At 38.6% G+C, this 20,020-nt stretch overlaps 1 protein-coding gene across 2 annotated transcripts in view; it reads left to right on the top strand.

The window, feature by feature from the left end:
• Positions 1 to 20,020, top strand: part of GPSM2 (G protein signaling modulator 2) — a 46,872-nt gene that overhangs the window by 25,199 nt on the left and 1,653 nt on the right. The window contains exons 3-15 of one of the 2 annotated variants that reach the window (XM_042464030.1): positions 863 to 1,084; positions 2,026 to 2,161; positions 3,318 to 3,460; positions 6,323 to 6,446; positions 7,646 to 7,761; positions 8,085 to 8,240; positions 8,933 to 9,041; positions 12,182 to 12,311; positions 14,333 to 14,403; positions 16,411 to 16,581; positions 17,144 to 17,297; positions 17,399 to 17,616; positions 19,181 to 19,222. In XM_042464030.1, the coding sequence (XP_042319964.1) occupies positions 863 to 1,084; positions 2,026 to 2,161; positions 3,318 to 3,460; positions 6,323 to 6,446; positions 7,646 to 7,761; positions 8,085 to 8,240; positions 8,933 to 9,041; positions 12,182 to 12,311; positions 14,333 to 14,403; positions 16,411 to 16,581; positions 17,144 to 17,297; positions 17,399 to 17,616; positions 19,181 to 19,222 (1,792 nt within the window). The remainder of the gene's footprint in view (positions 1 to 862; positions 1,085 to 2,025; positions 2,162 to 3,317; positions 3,461 to 6,322; positions 6,447 to 7,645; positions 7,762 to 8,084; positions 8,241 to 8,932; positions 9,042 to 12,181; positions 12,312 to 14,332; positions 14,404 to 16,410; positions 16,582 to 17,143; positions 17,298 to 17,398; positions 17,617 to 19,180; positions 19,223 to 20,020) is intronic. The other variant, XM_042464031.1, reaches the window with a different exon arrangement.

Genomic DNA, 20,020 nt, shown 5'->3' with positions numbered 1-20,020 from the left:
AGGAGGAACACTCGGGGAGAGGCTGTTTAACTCCCTTCCCCATGCCATTTCCCCACTGTAAACCCTTCATCAGCTCCACAATAGGGAAATCACTGTAGTATGTCCTGATGACCTCAGGAGATGCTAGTGAAGGAGAGGAAGAGTTGAATATGTATCAGTTTCTTTCACATACAGACATGCTTAATATACCACCAAGAGCACATCCAGATAGAGATTATAATACCATGATTTTCCAAATGTATGGGCTGCAGATAAGAAGGTTAGGGATGGCATAACCACAGCTTTGCATTCTAGTGATGTGTACTACTGTACTCTTTGAAACCTGCTAATCATGGATAAAATCTTTCAGCAGTTTTATGCAGGATGGGCACGTATGTCTGTAGCCATCAGCCCAGCTTTGAAAATAGCTATTAACTGGGGAGATGCAGCCTTTCTCCAGTAATGTGACATGGACTTTTACTATTAATTTCTTAAGCAAGAGGCTTGTGAACAGCCATATTATTTATGTTTGCACATGCTGAGAGAGTTCCAGTTACCTGGGTGTGTCTGATATTTTCAATTGAAAGAGGGTATTTATTTATTTCAAGTGACCTTTGTGTTATGATGATTAATGTGCCATAGGCCACCAAACTTTATGGCTGTCAAATTGTTTGCTACTGCACTGTTTACAGAGGAAGGTAATGCCATGTAATATAACTGATTGAATACACCCAATTAGAACTTAATGTTAGGTTTGTGCTGCAAAACAAACATCTGTTTCAATGTGTGTTTGAAATAAACTTTATATAGTGTTAATCAAAACTAGTATGTAGCTAACAGCTTTTTATTTAACTTATAATTTCTTTGTATCCTATGTCTGCAGAATGGAAGCTTCTTGCCTGGAGCTTGCTTTGGAAGGAGAACGGTTGTGTAAAGCAGGAGACTGTCGAGCTGGTGTATCCTTCTTCGAAGCTGCAGTTCAGGTTGGAACTGAAGACTTAAAAACTCTCAGTGCAATTTACAGCCAGCTGGGCAATGCGTACTTCTACTTGCATGAATATGCAAAAGCTTTGGAATATCACCACCATGATTTAACCCTTGCAAGGTAACTTAACACTGTGGTACCTTTATAATCATCCAGATATGTTCTTGTTTTAAAATAGTCTTACCTGATAAATACCATGCGCATCATGGAGAGAAACCCTGTTTGTTGCTCTGTGATTGCCATCTACAATCCTACTAATTATTTGTTGAGCATCAGCTGTTGCATACTCTAGGTCTAGGAGCTGTTAGATGCACCTCTTAACCCCCCCAACCTTATCAAACTATGCTGTTTCAGTTAGTACAGAGATATGTTTTCAACCTCAAAGTTTATTATTTTAATGTAGTGTTTTAATATTTTGGTTTTAAAATATTTCTAATGGTTGCCTTTTAAATGTTTTCCCCCCATTTGTTGTGCACCATTTTAACATACCACCAGATGTCGGAAGTAGTACACAAATTGATTAATACTGTTAATAATAATAAAGTGTCCACTCCCATCAGTCCTGACCATTGACCAGCAAGTTGGGGATTATAAGACTGAGGCCTGTTACAGACAGCCAAAATAAAGCTGCTTCGAGTCACAGTGGAGGTATGGTGTTTCAATGATGCATGCGTCCTAAGAGTCCAGATGTCGCACCAAAGCCACGCTCAAGACTGGATCATGTCTTTGGTGTGGCTTCTGGACTCTTAGGATGGTGCATCATTGAAACACCATACCTCCACTGTGACTCGAAGCAGCTTTATTTTGGCTGTCTGTAACAGGTCTTAGTCTGTAATATATGCCACATCACAGGATTCAGGTTGATCTAGGATATAGATCAAAGTGTTGGTTTTGAGTAACAGTGTTTGGGATTGGTGTTCAGAGGTGTTTGAATTATGATGAACATGAGTTTCCTAATGTGGATGTTACTTATTGGTGAAAAATTCTGTTGAGTAAAATGGATTTCAACACACCTTTATTTTAAAAAATAAGTATTATTGGGTGTTTTCTTCAATTTTTAGGACCATAGGAGACCAACTAGGAGAAGCTAAAGCAAGTGGGAATTTAGGAAATACCTTAAAAGTCCTTGGAAATTACGAAGAAGCAATTGTCTGCTGTCAAAGACACCTTGACATTTCCAGAGATCTAAGTGACAAGGTAAGAGTAATTACTGTATTCATCACTATATAGAGAAATAACCCCACATCACCCATGCTAAAATCTTGCTGTAGTTTAAACTATAGCAACTATAATCTGGTGCAAACAGCAGAATGATGCTAGTTTTGTTCCATTACTGTAAAAGCTCATGATAAACAGATCATTTAAGAGGCTGCTGGAGCACTATTTCACACATCCTAGCATAAGTATTTTTAAAATCTTTTTCTCTTTCCACAAATCTCTATAAAATAAACTGGGCAGGATATGTCGTGTTTTTCTTTGCACCATTATTCAGCTTGCAATAAAATTTTTGGGGCAAACAACCAACCATCTGTGGAGGAAACTGTGTAAATGTTGAACACTGGATTTCCAGCAAAGAGAGCCCAAGCTTTTGGAAAACATTGTTCTAAGATACATTATATGCTGCAGAATGTTACTTACAGTTAGAAAAATGAATATGCTGGAAGACTTATTTTGGATTTCTTTCCAACTTAAGAAGATACCAGCTATGAAAGTAAATGAGGACTAGAATTTGGTATAACCAAGTTCTACATCTCATGACAGAGTTAATGGATTTCAATTTACCTGATGGATTAAATGGAATAGCCATTTGACATTGCAAAATAATGAGAGAGCCCCAACAGGTCAAGTAATTCCCTTGTGCTTGTGAATGTTAATACTGTCTTGAAATTGCATACTTGGACATTCGTTACTAGGAATGTAGGTACTGAAAATTGTACATGTATGTAGAGACTACTTGAGAGGACAGTGCTGAGGATCTTTGTCAGGAACAGTGAGTTATTTGCATTTGCAAAGCAGACCTCCTCCCGGACTCTGAAGTCTGCCCAGTGTTTCCCCAGAAATTTGGAATCCTTAACAGTTTCTGTATGTAGATTATGATATATATTTTCATTTGCTTACTTATTTGGGCATTTTGTACTTTTTACGCAACTTAAGATTTTGAAATGTTCCTTAGATTTTATGAAGCCAGGTGTAATCTTGAGCACTATGAAGTCCTATAAGCTTGGAACTGCAGTAATTTTATATTAGACAGTGCCTTCACATATTTCATTATATGTCTCAAACATTTTTTAATCTGTATCTGAAAGTGTTCAAAAGGCAATTGTTCATTTCATCATTTTTGGGTGTGTTACAGGTTGGAGAAGCAAGAGCACTTTACAACCTTGGAAACGTGTATCACTCCAAGGGTAAAAGTGTAGCTTGTGCAGGTACGCATGATCCAGGAGAGTTTCCTGAAGATGTTAAAGCTGCATTGCGGAAAGCTGCAGAGTATTATGAGTACGTAACTGTTTTTAAAAATGGAAAAATCTTTTCAAATACAGTTAATGTAATTTAAAATTTGGGCTTATTTATATCATTTTGAAATGGTTTGTTAAAGAAATTTATAAAACGGAATTTCAGTTTTCTCTCTGAGTAAACTTGGTTGGATTAGAACTTAAAGGAAAAACAGATATTTCTAAAATCCAATAGACAAAAACATTCTCCAAAGTCTAAAATTTGTAACTCTTCCTTTATCTGTCCAGTTACAAGAGCAATTTAATATTTGTTACTAAAATGCTATGGCTGAATTTCCAGGGATGGAAATACCATCAGTTCTGGAACACCAGCTCTAAATGTTATTTACATTCCCTTGCTATATGAATTTAATGCACAGATAATATAGTGAAGGGCTCACTTCCACTTGATTATACAAACCATAATGGTGTGTAAGTTTTTATGAATTACAAATGTAATCTCATATTGTATCTGAGATGAAGCTGGAAACACATAAAGATTTGCACATTGACATATAGCATTCTGAATTGGGAAAGCTGTTTGATTGTTTACTGCTTCTGAACATTTTAAAGGGTTATTTAATAATTACAGGAGCCTTGTTTTGAGGTTGTAAAAGCATGACACAGAACGTTCCACCAATTGAGAAGAAAGGGACGCAGCCTTCTCAGATGGAAAAGGGCTTCTGCTCAATACAGTGGGACCATGGAATCTGTGGGGGGATCCATTCCGTATCTCCCCTGCAGATACCAAAATCTGTGGATGTTCAAGTGCTGTTGTCCCCAGTGGCAGTGTGTGCATGCAGCCACACCGCCATTAGGGACAACAGGGGCTTATCTGAAATCCCCTGCTTCCTGGGCATCTTTTGGGCAGGTAGGGGCACTGAGGCGACTCCTCTCTCTTGGGGATCCTGCTGGGCTAACCCCACTCCCTCCTTCAGGGGGTGCTCTCACCTCTGGAACTCTGGGCGACGAGATGAGAAAGGGGAGGGGAGAGGGAGGAAGATGATGTCGGCATCAATACCCTCCCGGTCATGGCTGCGCCTGGAGTCTTGTGCTGGCTGTGCCAGTTCCAGCGCTGTTGCCCCCTCCACACTCAACCCGCCTCCTGGGCTGGCAGCAGATGGAGAGCATCAAAGGAATGGGGCGCCCCCTACTGTCCCCCACGGACAGCAGGACTTCCGCGGTTGTCACTAATGGTGATGCAGCCACAGGAATGTACCACCATTGGGGACAACTGGGGGCTTGCTATCCACGGATGTGGAATCTGCGGATGACAAGTTACGAATAAGAAGGGGCCACTGTACAGTTATCAGTCACACAGATTTTTCAGTCTCAAGGCATTGAGATCTGTTGGCCATTGGTTTTGTCTAGGTTTTGGGTCAGCTTAACACATCTCATTTTCAACAATGATGATAAGGTTGTGAACGAAGAAAAAGAAGAAAATCCTATTTATGTACTTTAACAAAGCCAAAATAGGAGCAAGTTTGATTTTTGGGTAGTTGGATGAATATGCACTAAGCAAAAAATTATGCTGCTCATAACTTATGCTGTTCTAAACTGTATCATGAGAACAAAAATCCATTTAGCCGTATGTTTCAGTAGACTTGGCTGGTGCCATCAGGAACTCTATTTTCTGAATTATGTTAGCACTTTGTGCTGCTCTACTTTTCCAAAGTAGTGGATTTATATAAATATCTTTGCCATGGAAAAGTCACCAAGAACTTAATTTTTTGGAATAGCCATCTTATGAGAGCCAACATGGTGTAGTGGTTTTAAAGGCATATTCTTGCTTTGAGATTTTGGATGCCTAGTAGCCACCAGAGTCTTGTTTCTTTGTATTAATGTTAATGTCTAGTTAATGTCTAGTTGGGTCCAACTCCCAAAGGAAATAATATTTCTCATTTTGACCATAGCAAGTTTTCCCTGGAAGATTCTAAACATGAGTTGATACATGACTAACTTCTTGGCTAACAGAGTATTGCCTGATTCTAAAGACGAAGACTAGTGTGTGTAAATCAGGGCTACTGAAACTAGTGGTCTATTAGTTTTTGGCTGCTGGTCCTTGGCAATTTTCCAGAAAAGAAAGAAACTGTTGTAGCCAGTGGACACAAATATGATGCTGGTTCCTAGCACATTAGGAAAATAAAAAGCAATTGCTGGTCCTTCACATCAGATAGCCTGAGAAGCTCTGAGGTAAATGATCCCCACATAGCATAAACATAGTACAAAGCAAACATTAACAGAAAGCAATAATAATTTCTTCAGTTTATCTTTTACACTTCAGGATATCGAGCCTCAGTGACTGAGTTTAAGAAATGGACTGAGTTTAAGTATCATGCAGCTGCTATTGAGAAGTTCAGGAAATCAGTGAAGCCCTGCTATACCAGTGGACCCTTGTTATACGCTGGGGTTTGGTTCCAAGATCCCCCCATGGATAACAAAGTCTGTGTATGCTCAAGTCCCATTAAATATAATGACATGGCAAAATGGTGTCCCTGATAAAAAATGGAAAATCAAGGTTTGATATTTGAAATTTATACTTTTTTATAAACATTTTGAAACCATTGATGCTTGAATCGATGTGTAAAAAGTCCGTGTATAAGAAGGACCGACTGTATATGCAGATTGTGCCACACCTCAGTGGGCCCTTGCTAAAGTGGAAGCATGAAACTCCCAACAAATTGTTGTGTTTCTGCATTCAAAAGGGCGCTGGCACAGTTTATCACTATATCATGGCCATCAGTCAGCAAAGTCATAGAAGTGTTTTCTTTATAATAACAGAAAAAAACAATTATCTTCATTATTATTAGGTGTATAGTCCTGCCTAACCAACGTCAACAACTTTTTTTCTTTCCCTGTTAAATAGGGAGAACTTGAAAATAGTGACAGAACTGGGTGATAGAGCTGCCCAGGGTCGTGCTTATGGAAACCTGGGTAATACTCACTATCTTCTGGGGAACTTCAGGAGTGCTGTCATTGCCCATGAACAGGTATAACCAAGTATATATTAGTACTTTCCAGAAAATGTATTGTCTGTTACTCCTAGAGATACAAATGATTTACTCTGTGTAAAATATTTGCAGAGGTGTACATGTACATTTTCAGAATCTAAACTCTTTATAAGGAAAAAAACCCTAAAAGTTCTCTGGCCTCTGAGGGAGAGAAGAGTAGCTAGCCATTGCTCCATTGTGCCTTGGCTCAGTGGCTGGTGAAAGGCCCTCCTTCCGTGATCCAACAGCTTTGCTCTCTGAGGGGAAAAAGAGCAGCCAACATTTCCCGGACTTAGTCCCCCTCCCACTGTCATGCTCTTTTTCTTATCGATCTCATTTTGAGATAAAGGCAGGATATAAGTGTAATAAATAAGTGTTGAGTTATTAAGAATGTAAGACTGAGAGCAGAAAACTGTCAAATTATTTGTAAGCCACCCTGGGAGTCTTTCTGGCTGATGGTCAGGGTATAAATTCTCTCTCTAAATAAATAAATAAAATAAAGCCACAAGAGCAGAAAGCTGGTGGTCTCAGATGTCTGGCAGTGCATACCATAACTTTTCAGTTCTTTATTTAGCCGATGCACCAACAATGATTGGCATGATCACTTGTTGACAAGGGGCTTTAGAATTCTCAGTATACCATATGTATACTGTGTGTTTTGGGAGCAAAATTATGAATTTTGATATGACCCATAGATAAATATGTAATGAAGAATCCAAAGGGTGAAGCAATGGAAAACAGTGCCAAAGAACTTTAAAAATTCCTGCAGGCATAATTGTTTGTGCTCACCCTAAAGGCTGGATGGATGAGAGAGTAGAAGAGGACAGTGCTTCCGGGACAGATTACACTCTTGCCTTTCATCAGGGGGTGGTTCCTTTCTTTATAAGAGGTAAAGTACAGCACTTATATTGACACATGGATAAGTCGACTCAGGTTTTTGAGGTCAATTTTTTGAGTAACATTTTTAGACTTACACATGAATATATGCAGTAAATTCAGATCTTGTGGTTAAAAAACAGTAATTAGTGTACCAGATGTTACTTCACGGGCTATCAGTTTGAATTTTATAGGCCTTGCTGTGAAAGGCTCTCTTTCTTTCTTTCTTTCTTTTTTGAGACACTGTAAGGTGTATCAAGGTACCAATGCATTCTAGGTGTTCAGTTTCCTTCAAAGTTTAACATGAGAACTTTGTTTTTCAGCGACTTTTAATTGCGAAAGAATTTGGTGATAGAGCTGCAGAAAGACGAGCCTACAGTAATCTTGGAAATGCTTATATTTTCCTTGGTGAATTTGAAACTGCTGCTGAATACTACAAGTTAGTCTATTATTTAATACAGTTTTCAAATATGACTTTACAAATAATGTAATTGTTTCAGTTTACATGATAAAACATGTATCCAAATTGCCTTCTAATAATGGTTTGTGTTCTTTATTATGAACTTCCACTGTATGTTTTTTCATTTTTTAATTCAGGTTGTCTTTAAGCATATGCAAGAGATCTAATTTTCTTCAGATTTATTTTAATGAAACTGAAATTAAAATTTAAGAGCCATATAAACCACATACCTTTATTCCAATATATCGATTATGATGTTCATAATATAAGTAGAAATTATATCTAGCTGTTTATTCTTTTAGGAAGACACTGCAGCTTGCCAGGCAGCTTTCAGACAGAGCTGTAGAAGCGCAGGCTTGTTATAGTCTTGGAAATACATACACCTTACTTCAGGACTATGAAAAAGCCATTGATTATCATCTGAAGCACTTGGCAATTGCTGAAGAACTGAATGATAGGTAAGTCTATGACTATATATTAATTATTTATAGTCTATATATTAACCGGTATAAATTTATTTTGAATGCATAGTTATCGTTGGCATTGAGATGGACTCATGCTGGGAGTGGGAGATTGTCACCATTAACTACAAATGCATAAATTGTACTGATGTGTACCTGTTTGTCATGATACTCTAACTTATTTAAGGACCCTGAGGTCACATGGGATTCACTATTAATTCAGTCACTACCCACTTCTATATTGCTTCTCCATGAAATGGCCATAATTAGCATGATAAGTAGTCATATCATGTTCTCCTATGACATTAACAGAACAGAACAGGCTGGCCTGAAGAGACATTGCCCTCCCTCCGTAACTGTCATCCTTGGGCCTGTGAGGGAGAGAACAGGCTAGCCTGAAGAGACAGTATTCTTGACTGTATATTATATTGTAACATGTTTAAAATGTATATTCCCTTTGAACTTGTAAACCGCTTTGATCTCCCAGGAAAAGCGGTATAGAAATAAATATTTTATTATTATTATTTATTATAGCTCAGTTTATCAGAGTTTCATGGGAAGCAGATATGCAGCAGCGGCCAGGCTGCTGAGGTAATGCAGGAATGAGTTGTCACTGATTTCAGCAGTTACTGTATAAGCTAATGCCTGAAGTGTTTTAATAAGTGTGACACTTTTGAACTGTTTTTCAGAATCGGTGAAGGAAGAGCATGCTGGAGTTTAGGGAATGCATACACAGCCCTGGGGAACCATGATCAAGCTATGCATTATGCAGAAAAACACTTAGATATTTCAAGGGAGGTATGTATACATGGATTCATTGCTGTGTGCCATGTATCTCAAAAATTATAAGTATGTACATGTCTGGAAAAATGGCTACATATATTTTTGATAAAGCTATATCAGGTTGTTAAAATGGCTAGGAGTGTTTTGCTTGCAACTAAGTTAGAAATGGGCAAAATCATAGGAATAGCTGGGCATGATTCTCTTGTTTGGTTACGTTTGCACATTTGAAATCCCCCAGTACACTGTCTTCCATATTTGTGCAAATATAATTGAAAAATGTGAAAATAGTTACAGGTGTCTAATGATCATCTGTTGTCATGGGAACTGATAAGCCAGTGATCTCTTTTAAAATAAATGATACAGTATTGCAGCATAAGATTCCAGCAAAAAGAAGTGAAGCAAAGTAAAATTATTATTCTTTGGGTGATTGCATCTCGAGACAGGAGTCCAAAAGTTCCAGTTCAGTGAAACTTTTCACCCCACTTTCCCTCTCACTAGTTTTTCATTTCCTGCCTTAATGGTTGCTTTGCCTTTGGGACACCATAAGTTGGAAACGATTTGGAGGCATATAGCAACAACAATTTAAGGATGGCATGCCTTAAAGAAAAGGGAAGCTCTTGAATTAGAAAGAGAAAATGGAGACGTGTGTTTGGGCTCAGAGAAAAAGAGAAGGCAAACAATAAAGTGCCAGCTTCTAAAATTATTATTATTATTATTATTATTATTATTATTATTATTATTATTATTAACCTTTATTTATAAAGTGCTGTAAATTTACACAGCGCTGTACATACAATAATTTTAATTGGATAATTCCCTGCCCTCAGGCTTACAATCTAAAAAGACACGACACAAAGGGAGTGGTGGTGGGGAAGGGGCCTCTCTAGTAGGATAATACATATAAAATACATAGCACTGTTAACTTCATCACATCTAGTTTCAGAGTGAAAAAAGAAGAACCACTTAACCAGTCAGTTGACTGCTGCCCAGTGAGTGTCTTATCAGGGTTCAGAGTCAATATTAAAAAAAGATTTTATTTAATCAAGCAACGGTGTCTCAGAGAGGCAGAACAGTAGAAACAGAAAATTAAAAGAGTGGAGGTGACAGAATAAGTGGAAAGTCTTAAAGAAAATGAGATACAAGTATTTAATAAAAGCAAAAAGAACAAAAGTAAGGGTTTAATAAAATCAAAAGGTTTACCGGTGCAGTTGGGGGTTAGGGGGAAAAGTTAGGAATACAGTGGATTTGGCAATGGCCACTTCTGAGTGCTGTGTTAAAAAGGCAGATTCTCTTCAGGAAGGAGGAATTCTAATTGGTCAGTCAGAGAGCTGAAAAACACTAACGTGATGACATGCAACTCACTAGGCAAAGAGAATTCATGAAAGGCACCATCACCACACATGAACAGAAGGGTAGCTACATATACAGCAGTGATCCATCCCCTTGAAGAGCAGTATGAGTTCTTCTCACACTTACAGAAGATAATGATGTGCCAATTTCAGTATATATTTCACAATTGGTTGCCCTCAAGGAGAGAACACAGTTATGAAGAAGGTAGAAGAAAGAAGGGCAGATTCTACATTAAGGAGGTTTGGATGAAGTGGTTGTGCTAGCAATTAGATCTTTAGTAGCTGTTTAGTTGTTTGCTAGAGCAGCACTGCTCTTGATACAAGAGATTTGGAGAGAGGATTTATCTCTCCATACCTTGCAACAAGTATTACTTAGGATTCAAAAGGTGTTGCAGTATGTGATGAGTACAAGTCATTACAAGATCACACTTGCAACAAGGTCAATTACAGCTACAGTAGTAGGAAGAAGACTACTTTATATTAAGCATTGGGAGACAGACCAGAGGACTAGGGACAACCTTTCACTTAGTCCATATATTGGTTGCTCTCTATTTGAAGAAAAGAAATTAGAGAAGATTTTAGATAAGAATAAAGATGAACATTGCCAGTAATCCAGAAAAGGAAAACAGAATAACAGCCATTTTGGAATACATTTTCTTGTGTTTATGGAGGAAGAGCATTTAATAGGCAGGGACTACAGAAGCTATAAAATATGCTCTCCTGTGCTAGTGAAGTAGATGACCAAGCTGTTGAGCTGACAGAGAAAACAGTACAGTGGGCCCTTGGTATATGCGGGTGATCCGTTCCGGACCTACCCCCAGCGTATACCAGAATCCGCGTATGCTCAAGTCCCATTGTCCCCAATGGCGCTATTGGGGACAAAAGTCTCTCTCCTCCCTCCCTACTTACCTCCTTGGTCGCTGCTGTTGCTGCCGCCTCGGCCTCCTTGCCACCACCTCTGCGAAAAGGCCTCCAGGTCGTCACCTGGCCCTTTGGCGGTGGCGGTGGCGAGGAGGCCGAAGCTTGGCCTCTAGCACGGCCACCTGGCTTCCTCGCAGCTGCGACCTCCTTACTTCACAGTAAGTACCAACATTTTATTTGCCATCCTCTTTTCTCCAGAGTTTCATCACAATTGGGGTCAGGTGCACATTGTAATTTAACAGTCCTTAAAATGCTGAACGCTTGGATCTTGTCAACATGGACCAAAATCCCTTTCCACCTGCCTGCCCACCCCCTTCAGTCTGGCATTGTCCTGTTTGAATGATGCACAGCCCAAACCCTTGTTCTTGTGCAGGCAGCCCAGACCACATCCAACATGTTCCACACCAGAAACAGGGCATAACAAGGTTGCAATGGAGTAAAAAAAAAAATTATCTGCTGCTTTTAACCTCTGTGAAGATCTGGATCCTTTGTTCCCATGCTGTGGCAGCTGCCTGCACAGGGGTCCCACTGGGCCACCTGATGCACCAGTCCCCTTGCAGGTCACCTGTTAAGAGGTCCAAACAAGGCACCTAGAATGCGAGTGTTGCTGGGTACCTCATTCTAACATCAGAAGTGAGCAACTTGCAATGGCAGCGGATGCACTGGGCAGCCCAGTGGTACTGTGGTGTGGAGACAGAGGCCAAGGTAATGATAGGAAGATAGGACAGCTGCAAAGTCAAGATACTCTGGGCCCTGGAGTATCCTGGCCAGTGTTGACAAGGCCTTGGAAATTCCTGAAAATTCTAAAACCTGTCTCACTCGTCTGAGGTAGCTATTTGTGGTTGTTCAGTATAGCTATAGAATGACAAATGCTTTTGCTTGCAGGTGGGAGATAAAGCTGGAGAACTAACAGCTAAGCTTAACCTCTCAGATCTCCAGATGGTGCTTGGTCTAAGCTTTAGCACAAACAATTCAGTGATGACAGAAAATAATTTTCCAGATAATAGCTTCTGTGGTAAGTGTTTGCTTCCATGATAATGACTGAACGGTGGAGTTGTTCTTTCAGTAAAATATAAGATCCCTCTTCATTAAGTCTTCAATCCTGGGTTGATTCTTATAATTCCTTCCTCTTCCTTTTACAAATATCTCAAATTAGTTTAAACAACACCCAGGTCCGTTAAGTGTAATTACAGATTCATAGTTGATGGATCTGTTAGGGAACTGGTGGCTGAACACCTGGCAAGTGTGAATATAGTCACCTTGCCATAATCACTAGCAGGCAGATTGAACTGAATTGAATACAATGGGTAAAAACCACACACTACCTCATGGCTGCTTTGGCATGTCTTGTCATATTAAAGAGTAGGGTATAAATCTTTCAAAATGAAAAAGAGGAAGCAGTGGGTTGTTCAGTATAAACTATTAAACTAGGGAAAACTGGTCTGGGAACCACTCCCTGGTTCCTCAGGAAATTGTGCCATTCCAAAGGTTCTGCAATGCCTCTGGGAATGACATGTTTAGGATTTTGTTTTTAATGATAAGTGAAAATCTTTTCTGTACCACTGTTGGTATATACCTCCAGTAAGCAAGGAGAAATTATCTTTGAACCAGTGTTATATGCAAAAGTAACCCAAATTTAAAATTTATTGTAAAAAATATGGTGAAAAACGGTACATGTTTATAAAATAGTTAGTAATGTAAAATATGAGACAATACTAATGAAAATGATTACAGCACAACAACTTAAGCACTATAATATGTCTAGCAAATATAATCAGTAGCTACGACACAACTACTAAAAGGATCATTAGAGTGGCATCAGACTTAATTGCTAAAGCAGTTACAGTGAGACTAGCATCAAAGACTGTGTGAGGGAGTAATGAATGAAATAGTAATTGAGACATCATAAATGGCAACTAGCATTTAAGAAATCAGAACAAATCTCAAACATTAAATCTAGCTTGATCCAACATCCACGCTAGTCTAACAAACTTAAGCATTTTAAATTCCCAGCCAAAATTTCCAGCTAAAAGAAGGAATGAATATCTATCACTCCTGGAAACAGTTCAGGATTCTTAAATGGTTGCAGCAAAAAATTTTAGCAGGTCAAATCTGAATAGTAAGCTAAGGACAAATTATCTGGCAAATAAACTCTTCTAGCTGGGCCTTTATATCAAGTTGCCACCTTACATGTACATGGCTTTTAAAGAGTTCATAGCCACCTATCACCACCTTTGATAGTCTTCACAGTCCACTTGTCAATACTTGCTAATAATAAGCTGTGATGTAGATTCTGGTTCCTTATAAAACAAATGATAAATTGTTTGTTGGGATGATGAATACATGGCCAGCTGGCCAGACTAATTGGTCCAGTGTCCCTTGTCTGAACCATCTGTTGTGCCTTGAACCCAATTTTACAGATGAGTTTGCTTATCTGGATTTGTTGTACTAGGTGTGGACTGGTGCCCAGTTCCCCCTTGCTCATTACTTTTAATGAGGGGGACCATATATCTTATCTGTTTTTCTCTTGGCAGCAACCTCAGTTGAGTTGTGTTGATTAAGGGAATTCTACCAACTCCAATAGTTTGTAGAGTCTTGTACCAGTAGGATTTGCCATAGAACTGTCCCCCACAAGCAGTTCAATTAGATAATCTCTGTCACAAGAAATCCTAGTATGCAAAGATCTTCCTTAGTATTCAGCCAATGATGCCATATATGGATCACCCAACTCTTAATTAAAGCAAAGATTGCATTTTTAGCTCTAGTAGTAGCTTGAAACAAAGTGTAATGAAATAATCAGAAACCCACATACTTAGATCAAACTGATTTAAAATAAAGGTAACATTAGTTTAACATAAACCTTATTCTGACTCTGGTAGATTGTTGGTGATAATAGAAAAAGCTAAAATGCTCTTCTTCGTTTTAAAATTAATCTGAATTTACATATTAAAAAGTTCTGATTTAGTTACTAGTATCAACAGAAACACATGTTTTAGTAAGCATGAGAAATAATAACTCTAATAATTCTGTTTCAAGGCACTAGACCACGGGTAGGACGTCGCCACAGTATGGAAAACATGGAGCTTATGAAGCTAACACCCGAGAAGGTTGGTGTGTTGTACATATACAAGAACCTGGATTGTAAAAATAATTCAAATGAGCTTGAATTTAGTTTCCATTAATTTCAGTGAAAAGTGATTCCAGATAATGTAGTCTGGATCTAATCTGTAGATTTTAAAATGCCCCTCAGAATTTAAGTGCACTAGGTGTTTTGTAGAGTCTTTCAGATTGTACCTTTGCCTTAAGGAGATTGTGAAATGTTAAAGAAAATTAATTATAAGTTTTAATTATTTATAAATATAATTAATACAGTATTTCTAATACAGTATTGGTATGATTAGTAATTGTAATTAGTACATGCCAATTATCTCTGTAAAAATATAGCAACAAATGTTTTGCTGTATGTATTTGAAGAGGTTGTTCAAATTCATCATAGCAAGGATTAATTGCAAAGAGAAACTTGCAGGGTAAGAAATGTCATCTTTTCTTTAAATGTAATGTTATGATATGCCCAGGCAAAATCATGTTTTTGCTAAAGACTTGAGACCATAGCTTTCAGTTGTATGCTTTTAACTCTGTTATTGAATTTGTCATGCACAGTTACCTTTACTGCTCAGTGTTTTGAGTACAATTTATACCTTTATGATGCTTATTTCCCTCCTGTGTTCTCTAGCAGTAGCTGCTTTTCGGATGTAGAATATCCATCTATGCAAGAAACAGTTTAGTTGTTTAGCATATATTAGAGTTAGAATATTTATCCCTGTCTCTTTTTATGAGTGGAGAGTACTTGGCATTACCAGAAGCAATAGTTGGGGTGGAGTGGTGGAAGAAAATGATATCTAAACAGAACATTACTAAAGATAATGAATGCTGCTGTAATCCAGGCCCAAAATCCATTGCTAGTGAATTTCCCAGTTTTGTACTTTACACATGTTCAGTAGGAATTCTGGAGGCAGCTGCAATTTACCTTGTCTGTTGTGGACAAGCGCACACAGCTGCAGTAGAGTTAGCTCAAGCAAAATCCAATTCTTTCCCAGCCCAGGCTTTACTGCAGACATACTGTTGAAACCTAGCTCTGGAATTTTGTATCTCTCTGGCTTCCTTCACCATGATCCCAGTGCTGATGCTGCTAAAAAACTTTGAGCTAGGCAGAGAGCAAGGAAGTAAAGTGGGCTGAGTGGGTATAGAAAGACATTGTAAAACAAGAGACTGTCAGAGGCTTGTTAACTGAGGCTTGTACTTGAATCAGAAATAGCAGTTGGATTTAGGATCATGGATATATGTTGTTTTCTGGAAACAAAGGTAATTTAAGAGATCCCTTCTTAGCAAAATGGAATGGCTTCTACAAAGTTTGACATTCTGAGCTTTCTTTAGTTTGTTGCATTTAACATCAACAAAATAAATAGCTGTGCAGAGAAACTGTTAACACAAACTCTGAAGTAGAGACTTTAACTTGAGAATTCTAAGTTTACATGAATGGCCTTTATATGGTAATGGTTTTTACAAATTTAGATTCTTAAATGTATAGCTATCTTTCAGAAACAATCAAGGAAGGTGTATATCAATTAAGAGTGAATAACTTGAAACTTCAGTTCATGCAATGAGTCCAGTTGTCATTGCAGTTCATGAAATCACTGTGCATTTTCAGATAATGGATTGGATCTACACTTAGTCCTACTTATAGTAGCTCCATAGAAACATTGAAATTATAAGTAACCAAAGTGCCATAGATTTCAACTGGTATTGGCCTAGACAGGATCCGATCCAATTAATTTAAAGTGTGGTTAAAAATATCAGAGAACAAGACTTCTTTCCTGCAGGTAGTACTTATGTAGTGAGAAGATTTTCATTCAAATTGTAATAACATAATAGGGAGATTCCTCTCTCATCCTTCAGAAGAGCAAGGTGAGTTGCAGTGGATACTGCAAGGAAGCATATATTACATAAAGGTACATGTCTTGCCTGGACAACAAAATTAAAAATAGCCAGCATTTTGCACAGCGAGAAACTGTCTTTTGGATAGTTTCTTAATATCATGGTTGCTTGTTTCCTAGGTTCAGGACTGGAACAGTGAAATATTGGCCAAACAAAAACAACTAGTTTCCAAACCTTCAGCAAAACTACACTTTGTAAATCGATTAAAAGGGAAAAAATACAAAAACATCACTTCAAAGGTTCTTCAGGATGCTAGTAATTCTATTGATCATCGACTAAGTTCGCAAAAGGTATTTATGGTGAAATGAATTATTTTAGACCTCTGTCAAAATATATCATAAATCGCAGCTGGAAGATCTTTTTAAGGTATATTGGCTGTAAACTGTTTGATTTTGGAGGAAAGAAGGCTCATAAAATATCATGTTGGTCAGGCCAGCTAAAAGTGTAATTGAAAGCACACTTGTTAAAATACTTCCAGTCAAACTCAGTCAGTAAGATCATTAGGACTGGCATGGAAGTGTAAGTTTGAACATTTTGTTGGGTGAGCTAGGATATAAGCATATGAATTTAACTTTCAGTTATAGAACCTTGGATAAGCAGCTCAAATACAGAAGTTGCTTTATGTTCATTCAGATAGAACTGTATTAAAATTTTCTTCTTGGGCCAAATGCTCTCTGCTTTTTGTTCACTAGCTGTTCCATTCCCCCACCCCTCACGCTATTCATTTTGATGGAAATCACCAATGAGATTAAGCATTATTAGAACAATTTCCCCCCTATTATTTTTTGCTAACAGCCAGTTTTCCCTGTATTAGTCCTAACTGACTGATTTTTCTTTTTCTTTTTTTGAAAGAAAAGTAACTCTGATGTGCCTGGAGATGAAGGGTTTTTTGACTTGCTAAGCCGATTTCAGAGCAACCGAATGGATGATCAGCGGTATTGTTTCCAAGACAGGAACAGACTAACAGCAACAGTGTCCTCCACACCATCCAGAACAATGAAAAAATGTAACGTATATAACTGAAGCTTCTGAGTGCAATCAGTACATTAATTGCTTTGTATAGGCAGACTCAAGCTGATCCTTAACGCCTTCTCATTTACTTTGTAGCCTTTTCGATTTCGGTGGTCTCACCCCACACGGATGAATTTCTAGATCTACTTGTTAGCTCTCAGAGTAGACGTCTAGATGATCAGCGAGCCAGTGCCAGCAACTTGCCAGGACTTCGTCTTAATCAACATAACAGTCAATCTGTCCTTGGCCGATTGATGTCTAGCAGCAACAGTGAACCAGATGATGACTTCTTTGACATCCTAGTAAAATGCCAGGTGAGTCTTGTGATTGCTTGAATGACCATGTACTGTTTTGAGCTTCCATAAAGCAAATAGGTGCTTTCTTTGTAATCCAAAAATTATATAAGGGAAGAAAAGGGAAACTAGAAACAAATATCACTAAAGGAGTATGTACAGTAGTGCAAAAAATAATCATAAATTAAGTGAAGGGCATCCATATGCCCAAAAAAGTTATAAATATGAAATTGTCATCTATATACTACATGTTCCAATGTAAAAAGGATTCTAAGCCCTCAATCCATTGGACGATGTATTTCCATATATGGAGATGATGTCTAGTGTTGTTACTCAGTCTTTCTTCAGATCCACAGATACATTACTTTTGAAAATATGTATTTCATGAATAGTCATACATATATTTTCAGTTGTGGTGTAAAACTTTAGACATATAGCTATGTGCAGCAGATACCCAGTTGATTGACACAGTGCAAAAATTCCAACATGAAAGACATACCTGCCCGGTGTGCCATACATTTATTCACAGTTGCTTTGCTAATGACTGAAAAGGCACATCAGGAGAGAAAAAACTTGTCAGAAAACATGAATGACTAACATTTATAGAAGCAGTACTGAATGCGCTTTTGGAGGGCCTTGCAGATTATTACACTACTACTAGCAAACCTATCCAAGGCATCTTTTGCATTATGGAACTTTGAAAGTGGCCATTTTCACTTTTGAATTACAGTTCCCAGTTTCATCCAAACTTGCAACTATATATAGTTAACGAACATATCAAGTGCAAATGGAAGTTATAGACACAAAATGATTACATCAACACTGAGAGTTGCTGCTGGGTTCCTTGGCTCTCAGAGCTTCTGTAATCATTTGTGACTTGCTGTGGGGAGCAAGGGGCTTTTCTGATCCTGCCCATAAGGCCTGGAATGGCTGTGCAGGGGGTTTCACATGCTCTATGGCAAGTTGGGGTGATGGCTTAGACACTGTCAAGGAGGGGAATACCTCTGCAGTGCCCAAATAAGAATATGCACAGGTGTACAGGAAATTTATTTCTGTGTATACTACCAACAGGACCCCAACCTGTCTCAACAAAGATGAGAAAATTTGCAAATACTGCCTGTCATCCTGTTCAGTAGTTACAAGATCTTAAGCTGGGCTTACAACCTCATAATAGTTTGGGATTCACAAGTGTGATCCCCAGAATCTTAACTTTTCAGCCAGATAGTGTCCTAGCCAAAGGGTTTCTGAGATGCTTCAGATCGGAACATTAAGAAAAGCAGTTGCAGCATGATCCCAAAGAGATCACTGCAGCAGCATGTTCTATGTGCTGTGTGACTAGGAGGGCATTATAAATCTCATTTCTTAGTATCCTGATCTGTATACAGACCTTTGGTTGGGGTGTTGCCTGGTGAAAAGATGTGTTTTTGGTGGTGACATCATCAGACTTAGCTGTGATAATGGATCTCCATCATTGTAGTCATATCTGATGATGCAGAATTGCTGTCATAATTTATAGTGCTAGTTAAACAGACTACACCCCTGTAAGAAGTGGTACATACTTAATTCTTCTTCTTGTCCTTCACAGAATAAAATGGACATGAGGGTCACTGAAATAGAATGTGACCAGGTAGTAGTATCTCTTGTGTCAAGTATTTTATTGGGATACTGGGGAAGGCCTTATCACTACTTTGACAGCCCACATGACATGGAGTAAAGATGGATCGTCGAATTTCTTACTGATGAATGTGGAAATCTAATGTGTTGACCTATATGCTGTTCCTTGTTGTCTCCTCTAAGCCAATAGTGGTTCAGAGGAACGAGGCCCAAATAATTTTGTCAAACTCCCTAACATTATAGGGAGTTATAGGGAACTCATGGTCCCTCCATCATCACAGGCTTGCCTGGTGAGGGCAAACAAATTGAAACCTAATCCAGACAAGAAATCTTAGGCTCACAGCTTGGTTATGCTCCTGGTCTCCACTCTGAGCCTGGATGCCCAGGTTTCAGCAGTGGCCAGGAGTGCATTTGCACAGCTGAAACTTGTGTGCCAGCTGTGCCCCTTCCTTGAGACGTCAGATCTTGCTACAGTGACACATGCCTTGATTACATCCCATTTGGATTACTGCAATGCACTCTAGTTGTTTGGAAACTTCAGTGTGTGCAAAATGCCACTGCCAGAATGCTGACTGGGGCCAGTTATAGGGACCACATAACTCCCTTGTTGAAACAACTTCACTGGCTACCAGTTCGTTTCCGGGTACAATTCAAAGTGCTGTTTATGACTTATAAAGCCCTACACGGCTTAGGTCCAGATTATTTGAGAGACTGTATCTCCCCATACAAACCTGTTAGAGCACTAAGATCTTCAGGGAAAGGCTTTCTCTCGGTCCCTCCACCATCACAGGCTCGCCTGGTGAAGACACAA

This window comes from Sceloporus undulatus, chromosome 4 (genome assembly GCF_019175285.1).
Source record: "Sceloporus undulatus isolate JIND9_A2432 ecotype Alabama chromosome 4, SceUnd_v1.1, whole genome shotgun sequence".
Classification (NCBI taxonomy): Eukaryota; Metazoa; Chordata; class Lepidosauria; order Squamata; family Phrynosomatidae; genus Sceloporus; species Sceloporus undulatus.
This window is presented reverse-complemented; position numbering and strand designations above follow the sequence as displayed.